Here is a 24,436-nt window from a genome sequence, read left to right as displayed (position 1 = left end):
AGTCTCCCGGACATTCCGGGAGAGTAGGCAACTATGTGTTAAAGAAAAGCAGCAAATTTATCTCTAGAGACTGAAGTGTTTTTTACATTTATGTCTCCATTACTGAAGTCATGTTGTCTTACCTGTCAGTCTTTGATTAAATCTTGGTCTCCATGAAAATGGCCACCTCCATAGGCATCAATACCTGGACATAGGACACAATTTCTGAACTGTCATCATGCCACAGATGGCGAAGCCAACCACGTCTTGTACTGGCTCAGCATCAGGGAGAATGCCAGACTCTTCAGGGAGTGAGGGAGATCACCCCTATGTCAGGAAGTCTCCCTGACATTCAGGGAGAGTTGTCAAGTCTGATTAAAGTATGTGCTTAAACTTCTTTGAACAAATTTGAATTAATGTAAAGCAAACAGTCACCAATAATTATTATTAATAAATGAATACATGCTTGCCAAGCAGATATTCCTGTAGTTGAATACCGAGATGGAAATTTACAGTTAGCTTTATCGCACATCAGCATGTTCATACAAAGTAATATGATAAGGCATGATTGACTGGTCACCAGCATTTTTGCTGCCCAACATGTTAAAGTTGTTTTAGGACCAGTTTTTGGTGATGATTCCAAATATGTAATCAGATTTCCCAGATTGGCTACAGTTTTTGAGATATGAGTTGAAAACCGACAATTTAGCGTGATCACATGAGTATGATCGTATATAATACATAGGTAATTGCACAAAATGAACACATTTTAAAATGCTGGTGGACCAGTGACTAAGCCCAAAGTAGTCCACTATGGTACCGGCCCAGGGGGGCATATGCCCCGCTGCCCCTCAGCCCAGCCTGCCCCTGCTGATAATATTGCCCAGTGAGTGGAAAGACACCATCATTATATTACAGAATGCACCACACTGACACCTTCATGTCAAAAGATAAAGAACTTGTATCTCTGGGACGTGCACAGAATTCAGAAGGTAATTGTAGTAACTTTCTTACACACTGGGAGTCATTTACTCATAAACAGTAAATGTGCAGTTACCTAAAACAGCCAATCAGACATTTGCTTTCACTCTCTTACTGGCAATATAGAAGACAAAGCTAATTGCTGATAGGTTGCTTTGAGCTGCTATGCACTTATACTTTGTGTATAAACAAACCTGTTGTGTCATTTCAATTATGAACATATCCAATTGTCACCATACACAATAACATAGCCCATATATCCAAGCCATCCCCCTAATGCCCCATTATGCCACCTCATAGTGTAGCATTATACTACTGCCGCATAGCAATTATGGTCTATGGTTAAGCAGGACAACATAGTGAAGCAAAGCATTATGGGGGCAGGTAGTGCTTAGAGTCAAGCAGCCTATAGACATCAGTGATGATAGCAGCTTGATACACAAATTCCTCTCAACAAGACTGCTAAATAGACTAAATGGCCCTTGTGATACATGGAATACAGACCCTTGGAATGGTTGTTTTGCAAGAAATAAAAGCAGCACACAAACAGGCTGGGGATATAACCGCTTTATTGAAATATTTATCATAATTGGCCTTTTCTTTTAACAGTATAGAAAAAAAAACTACTATTACTTTTGAAATTCAAAAGAAACATATGGAAACATTAACAACGTTAAGATATCCCTATTAACATAAGCTTACAATGTAATTAATACCGCCTAATCTGTCTTCTCACTGTGCCGTGCATAGAATGCCGTTGGCACAAGAGGGGACTGCGCGAAGGATGGAGTGAAGAGGTGGATGGAAAGGAATAATAGGAAATCGTAAATAAAAGTATATTGCGGTGGCTTAGTGGTTAGCACTTCTGCCTCACAGCACTGGGGTCATGAAATTGATTCCCGACCATGGCCTTATCTGTGTGGAGTTTGCATGTTCTCCCCGTGTTTGCATGGGGTTTCATCCCACACTCCAAAAACATACTAGTAGGTTAGTTGGCTGCTATTAAATTGCCCTTAGTCTCTCTCGGTCTGTCTGTGTGTATATTAGGGGATTTAGACTGTAACCTCCAACGGGGCAGGGACTGATGTGAGTGAGTTCTCTGTACAGCGCTGCGGAATTAGTGGCGCTATATAAATTCATTTGTTGATGGCGAGACAATATCATCATCATCAAAATGTAACGTAAAAATAAAATAAAAAGACTGAGTGTAGTAACAATAATGTTTTATCAATTCCGTTCTTATTTGTCACTTTCTAATGAGATGTTTTCTGTGCTCTATGGCATCATTTGTAGATATACTTATAGAAGGTTAATCCGCCTTGTTTTGCCACAATTGATGTGTTGAGTTTTACGCGCTAGTGAGCGGGATTATTAAAGTCACTTGAGACTAGAGATGCTCACTGACCCCCGTGAACTGGTTTTGGTGTTGGTTTTGGATCTGGATTAGCTTTGCGTTTTGGTTTTGGCAAAACCGCCCTCGTGTGTTTTGGTTTTGGATTTTTTAGGAAAAAAACTAAAATATGCTAGTTCCTACATTATTACTAACCTAAATAACACTAATTTCAAGTCATTTGCAGTCAATTTTAACCACCTCACAGATCACAATATTATTTTCATACACTTTCAGACAAATACTGCAGCGACCTGGCTGGATGGTAAGCGACAGAGCAATGACACAAACACACGGCAGTTCCTAGCACATCTAGGACACATTGGCACACAGCAGTGGCAGAAAAGATAAATGGGGGTCCATCCGTGATGTTGGATCTTTAAAAGGAATTCAAAACTTCCGAGATCCGAAGACGTCACAATGACGTTTTGCCTTGTTTTCAATTCCGAGGGCACGTGACAGTACCGAGCTACTCGGATCTGCTAAGTTCTGGTGTGTTCGGTTATCGAGGAACCGAGCCTGAGCATCTCTACGTGAGACTACCTGTCTTTTCCATAAATTGATGGTGGATCCAATAATAGTCTTGCACTTTATTGTGAGTGTCACAGTCTTACTATATAGATTTAGATGAGGGTTAAGTTGGCTCTTTGTTTGCAATCACAGTTCTACTTACTCTCTTATAGCAGTGAACACCTTAGTTGTTACACATTGGTCTGTGTTTTCTCCATATGTACCTATTATAGTATCAATATTTTAGCCATCAAGGTAACAATAGCTTTAGCATTTCCTATATTGTGCTTCATTCATGCTCAGTGTTTCGGTCGCTGCCTAATCAGCTCCGCTCTAGCTATGAGCTGTGTGGAGCTGTTACACTTGCATACATCTATACCCACAAATGTTAGTTTAATTAATATAAATCTATATCCACAATCATTTGCCGAAAAGTGTGCAAGAAGGGTGCCTCCATGACACAATTCATCACGATTTGTGTGATTTTGGCCCCTCCCATGTGACAAAATGACACACTAGCATAGGCAAACCTAGGGGGGGTTTATAGCGCCTGGAAACCCCCCTCCAAGCCGGCGGCACCGTATAATTGAGGTGGCTGGACCCTGTCCCCGCTTCACATGGCTCTACTTGAAAAGTGAGAGCTGCGTGCACCTAACAGTAGTGCAGGCAGCATTGCCCATGTATATTATAGGGATAGGAAGAGTTGGAGAGCAGCCAACCACTGTCTAAAATTATAGCCACACCCCCATGCATGCTGGTCACGCCCACTGGCGGCGTGGTGTGGAAACCCCCCTCTACAAATCCTGAGTTTGCTCCTGCCTGGTGGCACTCCACCACCCTCCACAGTAGTACATCATATCCCCTCCTGTTGTCCGCAATATGTGACATTTCCCCACTAGCAAGAAACTCCTCGTCAGCAGTGAGCCACAGTAGGGCTACATTGGGGGAGATTCAATTCTGTGCGAGGTGTGTCTGGAATGTCTGCGGAGACACATCGCTCTGATGATACAGCAGGAATCTCTGCTCATTTTTCTTCCTATCCCCTATAAAGGAGCGCTGAAAAATGAGCGGAGATTCCTAGCGTAATAGTCGGCCATAGCTGCATCCCAGCGGCACCTTGCGCCAAACTGAATCTGCCCCATTGATTACATTTTTTGTGAACCTTGAGAGTTCGCTGTTAACTTTCCTGAACGTCAGCAGACATTCCCTATGCCGTTTTGTACAGAGTGGACCTGATTCATTAAGGAAAGTAAGGCAAAAAAATGAGTAAGTTTTCTCCTGGACAAAACCATGTTACAATGCAAGGGGTGCAAATGAGTTTATTATTTTGCACATGAGATAAATTATGGCCCACAAATACTTGATAGCTTTATTTGTACAGTAAAATTTAAAATTGATCTAGAGCTTGCCTTACCCCAACTATAAATCTTCCATCACATTTTACCTCCCCTCCAATGCAACATGGTTTTGCCAAGATGCAAAGTTACTCATTTTTTTTTGCTTTACTTTCCTTAATGAATCAGGCCCATGTATATCTGCTGATGTTAAGTCCTCTTATTGTAATTTCCTGAATCACCATTTGACTTCTTAATGTTCAATCCCCTATGATCTGCAGTTCTTCTCAGGAGTGAATTAGCAATACTTGTATACAATTCAAAACAGTTTAGTTAGGACTCTGTCTTACAGCATTAGGTTTTTCCTCCAGCAAACTTGTCATCATTTAATCCTGTGTCAACTTCCAGCATTGTGAGAGCTCAGCTCGTCCTATTGTTCATTGTTGTTAGAGACTGTGATTCCGTTATTTTCCTTCACGTGTGTGTTTGAACATAAATAGACTGTATCATCCTTCCCCTGCGTCTCACCACTCGTCAATCGTCACAACACCCCATTAATCCAAATGTATCAGAAATGGATCACCTAGACCTGACCATCCTGCTTACAACCATATATCCAGCACTCAGATCTCTAATCCTTCTAAGTGTCGTGCTCCGTGTAACTTGACAAATGTCTCTGCCATAGGTTTCAAATGTAATGTTTAATACTGTATCAGATATTCTGAATTCCCAAGTAGTAAATTGCTATTAGTGTATGAATGAAATGCAGTTATGTTGAGAATCAATGACAGCACTAAGGGCTAGATTTACTAAACTGCGGGTTTGGAAAGTGAAGGTGTTGCCTATAGCAACTAATCAGATTGTAGCTGTCATTTATTTAGTACATTCTACAAAATGACAGCTAGAATCTGATTGGTTGCTATTGGCAACATCTTGGCTTTTTCAAACCTGCAGTTTTAGTAAATATACTCCTAAGAGCTGTACATGTATTCGGACTGAATGGTATAATCATATTCTTAAACTTACCGGACTCCCGGTGACTTTACTGGTAAACCTCTCAATCAATAGTATGCCAAATTATGATGCGCTAGTCACTCAGGGGCCTAATATGAACCTTGGAAGAGGTTTACCGTATTTGAAAGTAAAGTTATTTATTATTAGACTATCGGAGATAGCTGCTGTGTTCCCACCCTCTTCAATGGCAAATGCAGTCCCCATCAGTGTCTATGGGCACAACGAAAATTCCCTATTTATCAAGCTTTGAAATTTGCAGCTTGACCACTATAGCCGATGGCCACCTGAAGATGGCATTAGCCGTTCTACCCTACGGGGAAAGCGTCGCAGGAGAGGGATCTTCGGATCCCACATCACAAATTTGCAAAGGCGTTTAGAACCTTTAACCTGTGCTTGCGATCACTTTACTCTAGCCTGTTCACCGGGACAGGCCGTTATCAGAGAAGCTGACCTGGCTGCAGAATTTTAGTAAATAGTAACGTTAAATTACTTCTTATCATTGCGATAAGAAGTATATTAACGTTACTATTTATTAAAACTCTGCACAAATGCAATGGGTCATAAATAGACCCCTTATCATAAACACAGTATCGTTATCCCTGGAAGGGCTTCCAGGATGTCTCTTGGTGTCCAGATTTTCACTTATCACCATAATTTAACAAAAAATAACTCCCGAGCCAGCTGTGCGATTATTGAGAGTGTTAACAACATAGTTGCCAACCTTTAACGATAGGCCCCCGGGAGTCTCAGTGTAGAGGTGAGCGTGATGAGGCGGAGCTCCGCAAATCGTTGCATTTTGGCCCCGCCCCCTGTGACGTAATGACACGTCGTTTTAGCAAGGGGGAGCGAGCCAAAATGATGCAATTCCCGGAGAATCGCATCATGGAGGCTTTAAATCTGCCCACTTCACTAGGAATTGGGCAGATGCGGGAGAATTGGCAGCTCTCCCGGGAGACCTACCCGGAATTCAGGAGTCTCCCGGGCATTCCGGGAGAGTTGGCAAGTACGGTTAACAATGAACTTATCGCTTTGCCTCTGTCATGTGGGAGCAAAGTCTTGCCGCACTCTCAGATTTGGGCTTTCCGTTCCACTCGTAGAAAAGGTAAATAAAGTTTAAAAATAGATGAAGTTTATTTTAAAAAAATGTAAAAGATGTATGTATTAAAGATGCATTGCTCAATGAACAATAGCTTAACCCCTTCCATAAATATCCCCCTCAGTTTCATAGGTCCAGGTTTTTTTTTTTCTTTTGAACATTTCTAGAACAAGAAGGAACAAAACGCTCGTTTTATACACAATCAAACGGCTGCCTATTAGCTGGCTTCCTCTGAAATGTTCTGAAACCAATACCCTCCATTTACTCCTGCTGTGTAAATATATTGTACAACAAACAGCCAGCCTTGGTTCTCACCCATTGATTTATGTGTGCTGCTAATTGTACTTCAAAACGTATCTACTGTCTGTACTGTTTAAGTCACAGCTTTGTTTATGTATATATGTACGGATACCGCATGGCTCATAGCGGGGATGAGGAATGTGTCAGCATTGTCCTATTAATATTAAATTATGCTGACATCTTTGGAAAAAGCAAAAATATAATTCATTTTGAAGGGAAATTTAAGGTAATTTTCACTCAGGGATATCAAGCGTGATTCTCAAGGGTGTTTAATGTGCATTCCCTAAGCCTATTAGTTGTGCTTTGACACCAATAATCAAAGAATAATGTAAGCTAATAGACCTGTACACAGGGCCGCCATCAGAAATTGTGGGGCCCGGTTGAAAATAAACTTCACTCCTAAAATCCATCCTCATGCCAATCCCCTTCCATCCACTTAAAATACACATTGATGTTGCGTGCACCCTTTTCACAAGCAATACAGTTTCAAACAGGACATACCTCCCATACCATGCAGTCTAGGGACTGTCACCAAAATCGGGCTGCCCCACCAGATTCAGGATAGTTGGCTGCTCTCTCCAACCTGTTCTTGCAGCTTTTACTACCTGCGACTGCTGATGTCTTAAGCTCAGTTGCTGCTTGTCTGGATCATGAAATGTTGGGTTCCTATTTGGAATAAAGGACAGGTACATGGAATACGGAAAGTCTAGCAATGAGTGATCACTCTAGGCCTTCCTCCCCCCTAGTCAGCCAGGATGTTACATCAATAGCAGCTACGTTTAATAGTTAGACATCCCTCCCTGTAACCAACCCAACATAAAAATATTAGTTTTCACATAAAATAAATACAGCTTTTCCCTCCCAAATAGCTCTGACATTAATATTTACCCTCAAATAGCCCAAAATTAAATTCAGAGGTGGGACTAGCGAGCTGTGGGCCCTTGTGCAGGGAAGCGGGGAGGAGGGAACTGGAGCCTGCAGCTCCGCTAGTTCCTGGTGCAGTGGGCCCAATTATCTCCATGGCTGCACCAATGCTAGTTCCGCCACTGATTAAATTAGCGGCATTCACATTTAATAAATACACATTCCTTGAAAGCAGAGGGGGGGGGGGGTCCAGTAGAAAGTACCTCACCTGGCATTGATGGGGCCCCAACATCTCAGGGCCCTGTAGCCACCACACCCCCTTGTGATACATCTCTGTCTGTAAACACTTTTTGAGTTTACTTCACTTTGCATCAACAAATACAATTTATTATTTATATATTCATGTATGTCAGTTTTATATGTATTTATTACAGTCAAAAAGCTTTACTGGTTATTTTGTGATCATAAAGCCCTTGCCCCAATGCAGTCACCAGGCTAATACTAAAGATACACAAAGTTGCGGCTGTTCACACTAATTTCTGAAGTTCTGGAGATACAGTGGAGCAATATTATTATTATTATTATTATTATTATTATTTTTTATATATAGGGCACCACTAGGTATCCGTAGCGCCGTACAGGGACAGACAGAAACACGATACAGGGTGAGACAGCACGGTACAGTTAACAAAAAGCACAGTAACTCAGAAGCTCAATGTACAGCTAGATGAGAGGTGAGAGCCCCCAGCGGGGTAGAAGGGCAGGAGGACCTCATGGAAGAGACAAGGAGCTGGAGAGCAGAGTTAAGGTGGTGGAGAACAGAGGGAAAGGAGGACCTGCTCGATGGAGCGTACAATCTAAGGGGAGGGTAGGACGGACAGAGACGCAAAGGTAGGAGGATGGAATGGGGAGAACGGAGGCTGAGACGGAGAGGGGGGAGAGGAGAAAGAAAAGGAGGGAGGTAAGAGGGGGACAGGAGGGAGGGCAGGAGTGGGAGGTGGGTAGGCGGAGACTGGGAGGAGAACAATTAGGTGGGGGACTGGAGGGCTTTAAGGAAAAGGTGGGTTTTTAAGGCCCGTTTGAAGCTGGACAAGTTGAGGGAAGTTCTGATGGAGCGGGGGAGCTGGTTCCAGTGGAGGGGGGCAGCGCGGGAGAAGTCTTGGATGCGAGCATGGGAGGAGGTAACCAGAGGGGAGGAGAGGTGGCGGTCGTTAGCCGAACGCAGAGGGTGGGATGGAGCGTGAATGGAAATAAGGTTGGAGATGTAGGGAGCAGTGGAGTTGGAGAGGGCCTTGAAAGTAAGAGTGAGGAGCTTGAACACTATTCTGTAGGGGATGGGGAGCCAGTGGAGGGATTGGTAGAGGGCGGAGACAGAAGAGGAGCGGCGAGAAAGGAAAATAAGCCGAGCGGCAGCATTGAGAACGGAGCGAAGGGGGGCGAGATGAGAGCGGGGGAGGCCAGTAAGGAGGAGGTTACAGTAGTCCAAGCGGGAGATAATAAGGGAGTGGAAAAGAGCTTTAGTGGCATCTTGGGAGAGGAAGGGCCGAATGCGTGCGATGTTGCGCAGCTGGAATCGGCAGGATTTAGCGAGAGAGAGGATATGAGGGGTAAAGGAGAGAGAGAGGAGTCCAGGGTGACGCCGAGGCAGCGAAGTTGAGGAGCAGGGGAAATAGAGGAGTTGAGAACGGTGATAGAAAGGTCAGAAGGGGAGGGGGATTGAGCGGGGGGAAAGACAATAAGTTCGGTTTTAGTGAGATTAAGTTTGAGGAATCTAGAGGACATCCAGGAGGAGATGGCGGAGAGGCAGGCGGACACCCTGGAGAGGAGGGAGGGAGAGAGATCGGGAGAGGAAAGGTAGAGTTGGGTGTCATCCGCATAAAGGTGGTACTTGAGACCAAAGGAGCTGATGACTTCACCCAGGGAAGAGGTGTAAAGGAGAACAGTAGGGGTCCAAGAACAGAGCCTTGGGGGACCCCTACTGGAAGGGAGGAGGGAGGGAGATAGATCCAGAGGTGGAGACGGAGAAGGTACGGTAAGCAAGGTAAGAGGTGAACCAAGACAGGGCGGAGCCGGAGAGGCCAAAGGATTGAAGGGTGTGGAGCAAGAGCTGGGTGGTCAACGGTGTCGAAAGCCGCTGAGAGATCCAAGAGAATGAGAAGGGAGAAGTGGCCCCTAGCTTTGGCAGAGAGGAGATCGTTGGTGACTATGGCCAGGGCACTTCCAGTGTAGTGAAGGGGGTGTAAGCCAGATTGGAGAGGATCAAGGAGGGAGTGATCAGAGAGGTAGGTGGAGAGGCGGCTGCAGACGAGCCTCTCAAGAATTTTGGAGGCAAATGGGAGAAGAGAGATGGGGCGATAGTTGGAGAGAGAGGTGGGGTCGAGATGAGGTTTCTTAAGAATGGGGGAGACAAGAGCGTGTTTGAAGGAGGAGGAGAAGATGCCGGTGGAGAGGGAGAGGTTGAAGAGGTGGGCGAGGTGGGAGCAGGTGGCGGGGTAAAGGGAGCGAAGGAGGTGGGAGGGGATGGGGTCCAGGGGACAGGAAGACGTAGGAGAGGATGAAATGAGAGAGTGGACTTCTTCTCCCGTAGTGGGGCGGAAAGAGAAGAGGGAGTGGTGGCTAGAGGGAGAGTGAGGGAGGGTGGTGATTGCAGGCGGGGGAAGGGAGGAGGAGATTTCGAGACGGATGGCCTCGATTTTAGAAAAGAAGGAGGCGGCAAAGTCAGTGGCGGTCAGGGAGGAGGGAAGAGGAGGGGCGGGGGAGGACAGGAGGGTGTTGAAGGTGGCGAAGAGGCGGCGGGGGTTGGAGGACTGGGAGGAGATAAGGGATTTAAAGAAAGATTGTTTGGCGAGAGAGAGAGCGGAGCTGTAGGAAGAGAGGATGAACTTGAAGTGGAGAAAATCAGCCAGGGAGCAGGATTTTCTCCAGTGTCGTTCAGCCGTACAGGAGCATTTTTGGAGGAAGCGGGTGAATTTGGAGTGCCAAGGTTGGGGTTTGGAGCAACGGGGTTTGACAGAGAGGGCCGCGGCTATGGCATCAAGAGCAGAGGTGATTGTGTGGTTGAAGAAGGAGACCGCCAGGTTGGGGCAGGCCTGGGAGGAAAGGGGAGAAAGGAGAGTGTCAAGGTTAGAGGACAGAGTAGCAGGATCGAGGGCGTCAAGGTTGCGCCTGGAGTGAGTAGAGGTGGGCATGGGGAGGGGAGCGGGAGAGGAGGAGAGAGAGAGAGAAAGAGAGAAGGTGGTGGTCGGATAGAGGAAAGGGAGAGATGGAGAAGTCAGAGAGATTACAAAGGTAGGAGAAGACTAGGTCGAGGGAGTGACCAAGGCAGTGGGTAGAGGAGGTCGTCCATTGTGTGAGGCCAAGGGAGGAGGAGAGGGTGAGCAGTTTAATGGACGCAGGGTCAGTGGGGTTGTCAATAGGGAAGTTAAAGTCGCCAAGGATGATGGAGGGGAGGTCAGAGGAGAGGTGGTGAGGAAGCCAGGCGGCGAAGTTGTCGATGAAGAGGGAGGTGGGACCAGGGGGGCGGTAGATGACAGTGACACGGAGGTGGATGGGGTAGAAGAGGCGGATAGAGTGGGCTTTGAAAGAGGAGAAGGAAAGGGAGGGTTCAGGGGGGATGACACGGAGAGTACAGGCGGGGGAAAGGAGGAAGCCCACACCACCTCTTGGACGGGCTCCGGGTCTGGCGGAGTGGGTGAAGGAGAGGCCACCATAGGAGAGGGCGGCGGGGGAGGCAGTGTCGGAGTCGGAGAGCCAGGTTTCCGTAATGGCAAGAAGGTTAAAAGAGTTGGACAAGAAGAGATCATGGATGGCAGTGAGTTTGTCGTGGACGGATCTGGCATTTCACAGGGCACAGGAGAAGGGGAAGGAGGGAAGAGGAGAGATAGGGATGAGGTTGGCAAGGTGGGCAGAGTGCTGGGGAGAGCGGGGGCAAGAGGGTGAGGTGTAGCCCCGGGAGAGGATGGGAATGGCGCGTGGACAGGGGGGCATGGTGAGAGGAGAGAGAGACATGGAAGGGAGAGGGCAGAGAGGGGCGAGGGAGTGAAACAGAGAACAATGGAGTGAATAACAGAGGAATGGAGACAAAATAATGGAGTGAATTACAGTGGGTAGTGGAGACAAAAACAGTCAGTAATGAGGCTTAAAAGTGGAAGGGAGAAAGGTGTGGCAAAGAAAACAAAGCAGGAGGGCATGAGGAAAACAGTGAACAATGGAGTGAGTAGTAGTGAATAATGGAGACAAAATAATGGAGTGAATTACAGTGGATAATAGAGACAAAAGTGAATTACAGAGGATAATGGAGACAATTTAATTGGATAATTAGATAAAGGAGAAAAAAAAGTGAATTACAGTGGATAATGGAGGCAAATGGATAATGGAGACAAAGCAGTGAGTAATGGAGACAATGAAAAGCAGTAGGTAGCATAAGGTAACAGGAAAATAGAAGTGGAGGCAAAAAAAAAACCAGGCAATAAAACAGGGAAATAAACAGGAAAACAGGCAATAAACAGGAAAATAAAAGTGGAGGAATAAAAACAGGCAAAAATGGCAGTTAGAAGAGGGTGCCTAAGCGTGGCTAGGAGCTAGCCGGAGTGGCAAGCCAGGCCGGGGGATGAATCCAAGATTCCAGGGAACAGTCAGGGAAAAAGCCAGTAATATAGTCCAGGGGAACAATTGAGCAGACCATGGACGGTAACTGGAGTGCATAGGTGAGAGTTAGTGGAGAGCCAGGAGACATCAGACGAGGGGGGCAGCATCCGTGGACATCAGAGAAGGCAATGGAGACAGTCCCGGGCGAGGATGGAGGGTCCGTGGGCAGCAGAGAGAGCGATAGAGACAGTCCGGGCGTGGGTGGAGGAAACACGGAGGGTAGCTTGCAGAGTGGAGATGCAGGCAGACCCGAGGATGGCCCAGCGGGCCCGAAGATGGCAGACGGCAGGAGCGGAGCTCAGCTGGAGCGTGCTGGAGGCAGAACGGGGACCAAGGATGGAGCCGGGGACCCACGTGGAAGAGGCCTCCGACGGGACCAGCGGAGGGAACACTGGACTCTTCAAGGCAGACCGAGGACCAGGCAGCTGAAGACGTGGCAGACCCGGAGCAGGGGTGAGCCGAAGCGGGCAACAAGGCCGGAGCCGGGGACCGGAAGTTGGCCCGAGTGTGGAGGCGCACGGCACCCGAGACCGGGGATGGAGCCGTAAGTAGGCCGCAGTTGCAAGCAGAAAGCAAGGCAGGAGAGATCGCCCTCCTGCTGCCCGGCAATATAGAGATGCTCGGGCTCAGTTTTCTGAAAACCAAGCCCACTCAAACTCAGAGGATCCGAGTTGGCTCGCGAGCTCGGTACTGTCGCGCCTCCTCGGATCTAAATCTAGGCAAAAAGCCATCGTTACGTTGTCGGATCTCGGGGGATTTGGATTCCATAAGTACCTCCCTCCCCAGGAGATCCAGTGCCATTGCTCACACAGAAACAGGAGGGGTAGCAGTGTTCTTGTCACTTGACAAAAAATGACTGGAAATTAATGTTATTGAGGTTAATAATAATGTAGGAACAAAAAAAGAGCCAAATTATGTGATTTTAGAAAACAAATAGGGATCCAACACCAAAACACGCAAGGGCGGTTTTGCCAAAATCAAAACCAAAACACAGCACTGTACTGTATACAATACAGCACTGCCGCGGACGCTTCTTTGACAGCGCCGCTGCTTCTATATAGTACAGTGCCGCTATGTAGGGGCACTTCTTTAGAGGAGGGGAGGGGTTTCTGGAGACCCAGAAACCCCCCCTGCGTGCGCCCCTGGGGTCATGCTATCAGTAAGCAAACCTAGCTGACTGCCTAGGACAGTAGTGGTTAGCAGGAGCCTAAACACTGAATGAGTGACTAGTTATCACTCATGCAGTGATTTTAGTACCCCGCCGGCCGCTACTGTGAAGGAGGAGCTGGCTGCTACTCCTCCATGTCAGGGTTACACCATACTTGCCAACTTTCTTCAGCTCTCTTCCGGGAGCCTGTGGAGGTGGGCGTGAGGGGGGCGGGGCGGCCAAAATCGCGTCATTTTGGCACCGCCCCCTGTGACGGCATGACTCAAAAGCGTCATTTGACAGCGGGGCCAAACGCCGGGATTCATCGGGAATCGCGGCGTTTGAGACCTAATTCTGCCCACTTCACTAGGAAGTGGGGCACTTCCTAGTGAAGTGGGCAGAATTCGGGAGATTGCCACACTCACCCGGGAGTCCGGGAGACTCTCGCAAAATGCGGGAGTCTCCCGGACATTCTGGGAGAGTTGGCAAGCATGGGTTACACTGGGAGTGTGGCGCTTAGCTATGATGTCACAGCCAGGCGCCACACTTCCAGTCCAAGGAGCTGAGGATGTTGCCCTCACCTTCCGCCTGCCAAGTTAAGAAGCAATGTGGTATGAGGAGGGTACCCGTATCTGCTGTAGGGCCGGAAGGGGGGTACCTAGGGCACCCCCAGTGCAAATCCCGGCCCTGTGGTCAGCACCATAGTTAATGAGAATGGGGCTTATCATAGCACAGCCCACAACTCACACAACCCTTCTACTGTAAGGTGTGCTTAGAAACGTGTACTGAAACAAATCAATGCTTGCTTTGAAGACTTCTACAATTCATACCATATGCATTTTAATTTGACCATTTGGTGCATTGCTTCCTTGAAGTATGGACAATATATATTTTTATCTGAGTCTAGCAAGCATTCTATCACTTCTCACTGTTATTTTTGTTAGCATTTAATAAACTGATATATAAATAGAGCCACTACCCAAGAAGGAGCACTATGATCTAACCCTGCCCTGTGAAATATATTATTTAAATAAAGTATATATAATAATAACACACAAACAATTGTATTACGCGCAAGAGCAATTTGTATTAGTAATATTTCCCATTTAAAATAAAATATATATATATTCAAATATAAGACACATTTTTACACTTTTTTATGCTAGTGCAGTCTAGTAATCTGACAGAGCTAGATTAAAGGTGAATTTGTTAGTGTATCAGTCTCAGCCACTTGTATTGAAACTGTATTGAGCAGTTGCAGTTTTGAATATTAGCATAATTAACATCAGCAACAAGGTCCGCCACTGGTCTCCCAGAATTTTGAAGCGGAAAAACCGGGACAAGGTTTGCTCAGGCCACACAACACACCACAAACTTCCTTTTAGGTCTCAAATAAGGTAAAACAGTTATAGGATCCTATTCCAGTTTATCATGTTAATTTGGGTGCATCAGAAGTCTGAAATACTGGGAAATAAGCAATATGATCTTAACAATTCCGATCCAAAAAAAGTGACTTTCCGACGAGACACGAGAGTCATAGGGGTATATTTACTAAACTGCGGGTTTGAAAAAGAGTAGATGTTGCCTATAGCAACCAATCAGATTCTAGCTGCCATTTTGTAGAATGCACTAACTAAATGACAGCTAGAATCTGATTGGTTGCTATAGGCAACAACTCCTCTTTTTCAAAGCCGCAGTTTAGTAAATATACCCCCAAGTGTAGCAATAATAAACGGCAAAGCGTCTTTCAAGGGCCCCCATCCATGTCATGATTGATCCATGACAGTATTTTCAGTCTAAACTGATCCCCTAACACGCTGATTAAAAGTCTGCTTCTTACCCACTTCTGGCTAATCTCTGCCTTGCAAAATTAATATTAAGGGTTCCCATCACTGTTACCTACAACTTATCTCGCAGAAGTCGGAAGAAAACTGTCTATCTCTCATTCCTCGTTACTTTGCTGAGAGAGCAGCTTATTAACTGCTGCTGTGACTAGTTTTGCGAGAAAGATTAATGCCCTGCCTGCAGTCTCAGGACTCACAAGACATCTAGTGCAAAAGCCAAAAAAACACCATCTACGTTAACTGACGAGAGGAAAATAAAAAATCCCTTCTCACATCAGCTTTTCAGCAAAGAATAATTAGTACGTGCATTCTATTTAACTAATGACTATAGTGTGGCGTACACTATATAATGATCATTGGCTGATATACAGAGGTGGGCGTGATAGAGGGACTGCTTATTCTAAGTCAGTGTTGGCTAACCTGTGACACCCCAGGTGTTGTGAAACTACAAGTCCCAGCATGCCTTGCCAATATATAACAGCTTATTCCTGGAAGAGTATGCTGGGACTTGTAGTTTCACAACACCTGGAGTATCACAGGTTAGCCAACACTGTAGATCATACTTGCCAACTCTCGGAAACAAGTTTCCGGGAGAGGGGGCGTGACTGGAGGGCGGGAGAAGGCGGGACGAGGCCAAACGTGTCATTTTGGTCCCGCCCCCGCAAAAACGTAATTTACGTCGTGGGGGGCGGGGCCAAAATGACACGATTGGCCTCGTCCCGCCCCCTCCCGCCCTCCAAAATGGCGTCAATCACCGAGAATCGCGTCATTTGACGCGATTCTTGGTGAAATCCAGGATGCGGGAGAAATGCCAACGAGCCCGGGAGCCCGGGAGACTGAACCGAATTTCGGGAGTCTCCCGGACATTTCGGGAGAGTTGTCAAGTATGCTGTAGATCTGTTAGCTACAATGTAATGCACTAGTGGAGGCAGACATTTTTTTGCACTTGAAGCAATATGCTACCTATGAAATCTCTAGGAACTGGTGCCATGAATAGAGGATGAGGCCATATCATGCTGGCTCCTCTGGGTGTTGGTGACAGGTTCAATTGAATTTCTCTGCAACCATATAGGAAGTGCAAACTAAAGATTCTGCTGGTAAAGCCACGGACGCCCATTTGCAACACACGCGGATCCATCTGTTAATAATTGATAAGCCCAGTCTCTGTAGATTAGATTCCACCTGTCTTTGATTAGGCGAGATTAAGGTAAACTGTGGTTTTGTTCAGGAAAATTCTCACTGATCTCCCTGCATAGTTCATCAATATGCTTCCATTAGTCAGGCCGTAGGGATTTTCTTTACAGTCAGTGAGAAGCTTTGGTGTTTTTAGGATTACCATGGAAACTATTACCAGGGAGTACAAGCTGTTATCTCCGTGGAAACCACGATGGAGAAATCTCTACGCAAGTCCTCTGCGCCGTTTCTTCAGAACTAAGCATCAACTTGAAACCAAAATCAAAGCAACGGGAGAAGCGCTGCGGAATAAGCTGGCACTACATAAATAATGTTAGTAATTAAATAAATATTAATATTATATTTAATCTAAAAAAAGGTTGTTAGGTTTGTGATGGCCGCTGGAAGTTAGCAGAGCTTCCAATGCTGGGTCGAAGCCAAAGTGGGCTCTCTGGTATGTCCGACACCGCAGAATTCAATTAAAGTGTCAGCTTTGGGGCAGCATGGTGGCTTAGTGGTTAGCACTTCTGCCTCACAGCACTGGGGTCGTGAGTTCGAGTCCCAACCATGGCTTTATCTGTAGAGAGTTTGTATGTTCTCCCTGTGCTTGCGTGGATTTACTCCCACACTCCAAAAACATACTGGTATGTTAATTGGCTGCTCTCAAATTGACCCTAGTCTGTGTGTGTGTGTGTTAGGGAATTTAGACTGTAAGTCCCAGTGGGGCAGGGACTGATGTGAGTGAGTTCTCTGTACAGCGCTGCAGAATTAGTGGCACAATATAAATCATACTTGCCAAGTCTCCCAGGAGACTCCTGAAATTCGGTTATGTCTCCAAGACTCCCGGGAGAGCAGGCGAGTATAATGCAGACGGCAACTTGCTGTCAAAATGACATGAATCATGGTGAATCGAGTAATTTTGGCCCCACCCCCCACAACAAAACGGCATTTTGTTGCGGGGGCGGGGCCAAAATGTTGAAATACCCTCTCCCACCCTCCAATCACGCCCCCCTGCCCAGGATCTCCCGGAATTAAGTTTTAAAAGGTTGACAAGTATGATATAAATAGCTGATGATGATGACTTGTCTAAGCTAAACAATCTAAAAAAGAAAATGTTGACTTGTTAATTTAGGGAAGACTCCTCCCAGGGGCAAAACCTGCCATGCCCCACAGAAAATAAATATTTTAGGAAGGGCATATTTTTATAAGCACCACTCCTGAGGACCCCAAGCTGCCTTCTGAGAATGCATGGGGGTCAATACATGCACAGCGTTTTCCTTTTTGTACCCCCTTTACATGCTGACAGACTCTGCCAGACACTCTTAACTGACAGATCCCATAACAGCCGCTTGGTCTGTGGGATCTCATCTTAGTGTCACACCAGCATTAAAATCTGCGTAGACCCTATGTTCAGGGTTGAAACTTTGAAATTCTTTCATACATTCACAAGCGCTCGTACGACAGGTAAACACTGTTTCCCACTATAGTAGAATGTTACATTTATGTTCAGAAATGCTTGTGTGACACCAGCACGTTTGCAAGGCTTTATAAATGGTTTGCTACAGTAACAAATGGATGTACAAATAATATTTTTCTTTTCTGCTAAACAGTGGCCGCCTATGGCTACATTTTCTATAGAGTGTATCAAACACCAGCCCGACACTAGATACCACACAGAACTGCAGGTTGAAAGTGATATATAGATTTTGAGCAGAAATCTGTTAAAGTAACCATGACAATAAAACACTTCAACCATCAACTGTCACAAAGTACGGTCACAGCAAACATTCAACTGAGTCAGAATAATGTACTGTTAAGGCAGTAAAGGTACTTTTGTTAAGCTTTGTGATAGCGTATTAGGTGGTGGAAAGGGCGCTTAGAGGTCAGAACAAGTTCCTTCATCAGGTACACCTGTTAACGTGCTACTTCTCACAATGATTCAATAGTACTTATATATTACAGTACCTGTATGTATGTCACCCACTTGTTACAGAAACTTACTTTTTGATTGCTCACCAATTTATCTGCGTCCTAGCTGTTAGCTGGCGGCAGACTTGTCCTAAATCAAGTGGCCTTCTGGGTAAATGAGAGCTGACATATTCAGCCGGCGTTCAAGTATTTAAGAAAAAAGAATGGCCTATTTAATTGTCACTTTGGGGAGAAGGTATTCACAAAAGATATATATATATTTTTTTTGTTAACCAATATTTATTTTTATTGATTTTCACATTACAATCTGGGGCCTGATTCATTAAGGATCTTAAATGAAGAGGATCCTTATTTCAGTCTCCTGGACAAAACCATGTTACAATGCAAGGGGTGCAAATTAGTGTTCTGTTTTGAACATAAGTTAAATACTGACTGTTTTTTCATGTAGCACACAAATACTTGATAGCTTATTTGTACACTGAAATTTAAAGTTGATATTTGTGTGCTACATGAAAAAACAGTCAGTATTTAACTTGTGTGCAAAACAGAACACTCATTTACACCCCTTGCATTGTAACATGGTTTTGTCCAGGAGACTGAAATAAGATACCTCTTCATTTAAGATCCTTAATGAATCAGGCCCCTGGTTTGGATTATTGGGTCATTATACATGGGAACATCTCGTTTATATATCTTGAAATGCTTGGTTCACTGGATTGACGTCATTTGAGTAAATTATGTCTGCTGAATGCATGAAATAAGATCCAAGGTGACAACTAATTTACATAATAAAACTTGATAAAACTAGCGGATGTCACAAGTAGTTAGGTGGCAGTTAGAGGGCATATTTTTTCTAGATTTTACCTGGTGCCCCCTATATGAGGTACAGAGGGATTGACCAAATCTATCCTCTTAATACACGTGTGTATTGATGGACATAACTATATTTCAGTTTTAATATATAGTTAATGTTACAAATCCTTCATTGATAATCCACCTAAGTGGGCATAGTCTGGTAATTATATTTTATAATTTTATTATTATATATTTTATTATTATATTTTATTTTTATGTACTACATCTTTCATTTTTTTTTTTCCTTTGCAGAAATGCCTCCGATTTAATCCAGACGCCACTATTTGGGTAGCAAAGCAGCAGATCTTGTGTACTCTGAACGAGAGCCTGAAGGACGTCCTCAACTACGGCCTCTTCCAACCAGCGACCAACGGGAGAGACGCCAAGTTCCTGGATGAAGAACGCCTCCTCCGGGAGTACCCCCAGTCTTTTGAGAAGGGGGTTCCATATTTGGAGGCACGTATCACGTTATCCTGTAGTGTTTAGTCCACAATATTTAACCTGATGAGATTTTGTAAAGGATCAAGGTACCCCACTGTTAACGCGTTAACAGAGATAAAACCATCTTCTAATAATTTTATTTTAAACGAGTAGTAATCCCCAAAATAATACGTTTACAAATCATCCCAAAAAATCGAAAACTTTTTTTTTCTTTTATAATTTAAATTTTAGATTTCCCGCATGACTTAGTTACTGGTCAGTGAAGATGCAGATTGCTACAGGTAGTTTGGTTTCAGTATAGTCTCTGACAGGGCCATCTTTTCCATTGGGCACGATGGGCAGCTGCCCGGGGGCCCCATGGACAAGGGGGCCCCATAGGCACGGCTCTTAATGAGAATAAATAATCCTGCAAAAGAAAAAAACCTGCAAAAAAAACCCTTCAAGGGTCACTGAGCAAGTACATCTATCTATCTCTATCTCTATCTCTATATATCTATATCTATATCTATATCTGTATCTGTATACATCTATATATCTATATCTAGGGGCCCCGGTGCACTGCTTTGCCCGGGGGCCCATAATGTTGTTAAGATGGCCCTGGTCTCTGACACTGTTCGTTTTGCGATTAATTTATCCCCCCCCCCCCTCACAAAGCTGCCCCTTTTTAAGTTCTAGAAATGCTTCTAGAATTAACCCCTTACCTGCCTGAAGCACAAAATAATTGCATGTCTATATATAGCAGTTGGAAATGTCCTATAAATGCTGAAACAATGTCATTATATATAAAGTCACTAAAGAACATTACAACAAGCTGTAGGATCATTTATAACGGGTAAGGGAGATGCAATCAGTGATGCAAAAGATTATTTCTATATATTTTTGTATCATTAAGATTTTACAACAGTCTGTATTCTAATCCAGTATTTGGCTGTCATACCATTGTCACGGAAGGTGTTAGAACAGTGTTGGCTAACCTGTGACACTCCAGGTATTGTGAAACTACAATCCCCAGCCTGCTTTGCCAATACACAGCAGCTTATTGCTGGAAGGGTATGCTGGGACTTGTAGTTTCACAACACCTGGAGTGTCACAGGTTAGCCTACACTGTGTTAGAACAATACATTTCCAGCCATGGATATAGGGTATCCTGAAACTTCCAAAGTGAGACATAATTGTTAAGGTAAGACCTGGGTTCCTTGTGATGCAGGAAGCACTTCAGCTGCATTCACAGCTATAGCGCTTCCCATATGTCAGGGAAACCTACTTTGCCCTTCACTGCAGAGTATATTGGGTGATTCAGCGCTCCATCAAGATTGAGACGTCCTACAACACTTGTGTGACGTTAGCCATAGGAGAGTGGTTGATGTGCATTTCTGTTTGCTGACACTTCTGCCTTTAATTCATGATGTTTATTCTCAGTTCCGCTATAAGACGAGAGTTTACAAACAGACTAACCTTGATGAAAAGCAATTGGCCAAGCTCCACACCAAGGTAAGTTTATTGTACACAATTAATTGTGTGTGTATATGTATATAATATATATATATACTAATTAAAATCATAATTGTGTAGTATTTCCAAAAACCATGATTGTAAATATTAAAATATACTCCTGTCTGGGTGAAATAGCGGCTTCAATATATTTCTATGGTGGTGATCCTTTGAGCCCTTTAAATCGCTGTGTCCGCAATACTAGCAGCTGACAGAGACACCAAGATTTTCTATGCGTTTCACGTGGGACCTCTTCCTCTTCCTCTTCCTCTTACGCGGGATTGAAAAAGTGAAGATGTTGCCTATAGCCACCAATCAGATGCTAGTTATTATTTATTTAGTACATTCTACAAAATGACAGCTAGAATCTGATTGGTGGCTATAGGCAACATCTCCACTTTTTCAAATCTGCAGATTAGTAAATATACCCCCCAGGTTTCAAGTATACAAATGCTTGAGCACAGATGGCTGAATCAAAATTATCATCAGTTATTTATATAGCGCCACTAATTCCGCAGCGCTGTACAGAGACCTCGCTCACATCAGTCCCTGCCCAATTGGAGCTTACAGTCTAAATTCCCTAACACACACACAGACTAAGGTCAATTTTATAGCAGCCAATTAACCTACTGGTATGTTTTTGGAGTGTGGGAGGAAACCAGAGCACCCGGAAGAAACCCACACAAACATGGGGAGAATATACAAACTCCGCACAGATAAGGCCATGGTTGGGAATCAAGCTCATGACCCCAGTGCTGAGGCAGAACTGCTAACCACTAAGCCCCCTTGTTGCCCATGACTTGGTCTCCTGCACCCAAGCATAGAGAGTCTTTAATGCTGTTTTCCCCATGTTTAGTCAGATTTGAGATTTTCAGCCAATCCTTAATGTGCACTTTTTGTCTACATGCACAGACCACTACTGTCATTGGAAAAATCTAATTACTTACTAAAAGTTTTGCATTAGCAGCAGCGCCACCTACAGGCTATAACGGTACTGCCATCGATCAATTTAACCATATAGAGATTTGTGCATAACTATTGTATCACTTATCACCTGGAAGTGAGAGTTGCTCTGTTTTTTTCACGCCTTCTGATGTTGGTTTATACATCATAGACCTATTATTGGCACGTAATGACATAAGTGTTTTAAATGCTACTGCAAAGAACGCTGTTTGTTGTTATTTTCTGATTAGTATGTCACGTATGTTGTTCAATTAGGTACCTTACAGTTTATTGGTATATTGATCTATTTTAGAAATGGTTTCCAGTTCCACAATATTTTCCCTGGCGCCCCAGCCATCTCTTACAAGATACTACAATGTATATACTGTTAAATCGCCAGTCCAAGTTGTTTAGTAGAAAATAGTGGGATCATTTATCAAGGTGTCAGCAGTTCCACAGATAATAAAGTATCTGTGATTTATGTGAGGGGACAGTTTAAGGCTGCTATATAACCATAACGATGTATTCCTTCTTAATAGCCAAAGCAGTGTGAATGCTTTATACCGTTGATAATATAGCACATACTTATCTATAAGCAGATTATACAGTATCTCTCCCATAGCCAATTGTTTTCTGCTTTCTTTGTGTGACTATGCCTTAATCCTCCATAGATATCTGATATTAAAGGGGCTCTTTCACCAACAAATACAGTTTTGAAATTAAATTCAGACAGAATGCATTTTTTTTCTTTTTTTTTTTAGCAAGGTCATACAATCATACACAAAATAGCAGACAAACAGATGACATAAGTCAAATAAATATAAAGAAGCTTAAAGGTACAACACATGGAAATTCAACAGAAATATTGTCACAAGTGCATAAGAATGAATATCACTATGAGATCACTAATTATGGGTTTTCTTTTTATTTTAGGAAAGGGGAGGTAATGACGACAGGGGGAAATCAAGAGAGGGGGAGAAGCCTGGGAGCAGGGTCAATTTAATTTTATTTTATAGCGAAGGAGGTTTATTAGATTGTCATTGTCAAATTAATCTTCTTATGAATGGACCAAGATGGAGAATGATTGTGCCATGTTGTTTATAATACTGGCCATGTATTCCATGCAGTATATATACCATATTCTTTTAACAACCGCGGCAAAGGAGGGGGGGCGGGGCTTTGGCACTTCCAATCTGCCGCTAGCTGCCAAGTGACAGCAGCGCTTAAGTGGCGCACAAGTTTGATTTGGTACCTTGACATTCCTGGGCAGGCAAGGGGGGAGCAGGTCATACCTGGGTGTCAGCGGGAGGTCAATTTCCAAACCTGAACAAGTCAGGTTTTGGATTAATTTCTTTATGCATTCACATATCCTTTACATTGCCCATTCCCATAGAACAGGGCGTAGTTTTACTCTCCAATGCAGTCGTGGGCAAAAAATGTCCCCAGGGTCAAGAGGAAGCCCTGAAAGAAGTCACATTGGGACCCTCTTGACCAGAGTATGTTCTCTTGTTAGTGATTATCATATCACAGTCTGCACTCACATACTCCATGTAGCAGGTGAGTCTGTGATGTCACTGTGTGAGCTCAGTGCACTCACATACTCCATGTAGCAGGTTAGTCTGTGATGTCACTGTGTGACCTCAGTGCACTCACATACTCCATGTAGCAATGTAGCAGGTTAGTCTGTGATGTCACTGTGTGAGTTCAGTGCACTCACATACTCCATGTAGCAGGTTAGTCTGTGACGTCACTGTGTGAGTTCAGTGCAGTCACATACTCCATGTAGCAATGTAGCAGGTTAGTCTGTGATGTCACTGTGTGAGTTCAGTGCACTCACATACTCCATGTAGCAGGTTAGTCTGTGATGTCACTGTGTGACCTCAGTGCACTCACATACTCCATGTAGCAATGTAGCAGGTTAGTCTGTGATGTCACTGTGTGAGCTCAGTGCACTCACATGCTCCATGTAGCAGGTGAGTCTGTGATGTCACTGTGTGAGTTCAGTGCACTCACATACTCCATGTAGCAGGTTAGTCTGTGATGTCACTGTGTGAGCTCAGTGCACTCACATACTCCATGTAGCAGGTTAGTCTGTGATGTCACTGTGTGAGTTCAGTGCACTCACATACTCCATGTAGCAGGTTAGTCTGTGACGTCACTGTGTGAGTTCAGTGCACTCACATACTCCATGTAGCAATGTAGCAGGTTAGTCTGTGATGTCACTGTGTGAGTTCAGTGCACTCACATACTCCATGTAGCAGGTTAGTCTGTGATGTCACTGTGTGACCTCAGTGCACTCACATACTCCATGTAGCAATGTAGCAGGTTAGTCTGTGATGTCACTGTGTGAGCTCAGTGCACTCACATGCTCCATGTAGCAGGTTAGTCTGTGATGTCACTGTGTGAGCTCAGTGCACTCACATACTCCATGTAGCAGGTTAGTCTGTGATGTCACTGTGTGAGCTCAGTGCACTCACATACTCCATGTAGCAGGTTAGT

At 44.5% G+C, this 24,436-nt stretch overlaps 1 protein-coding gene across 1 annotated transcript in view; it reads left to right on the top strand.

Moving 5' to 3' along the window:
* The window catches only part of SHANK1 (SH3 and multiple ankyrin repeat domains 1), a 394,846-nt gene that overhangs the window by 187,333 nt on the left and 183,077 nt on the right, over nt 1-24,436 (top strand). Inside the window, exons 3-4 of the mRNA XM_075190961.1 lie at nt 19,316-19,519; nt 20,924-20,995. Coding sequence (XP_075047062.1) covers nt 19,316-19,519; nt 20,924-20,995 — 276 coding nt within the window. The remainder of the gene's footprint in view (nt 1-19,315; nt 19,520-20,923; nt 20,996-24,436) is intronic.

This window comes from Mixophyes fleayi, chromosome 11 (assembly GCF_038048845.1).
Source record: "Mixophyes fleayi isolate aMixFle1 chromosome 11, aMixFle1.hap1, whole genome shotgun sequence".
In the NCBI taxonomy this organism is placed as follows: Eukaryota; Metazoa; Chordata; class Amphibia; order Anura; family Limnodynastidae; genus Mixophyes; species Mixophyes fleayi.
This window is presented reverse-complemented; position numbering and strand designations above follow the sequence as displayed.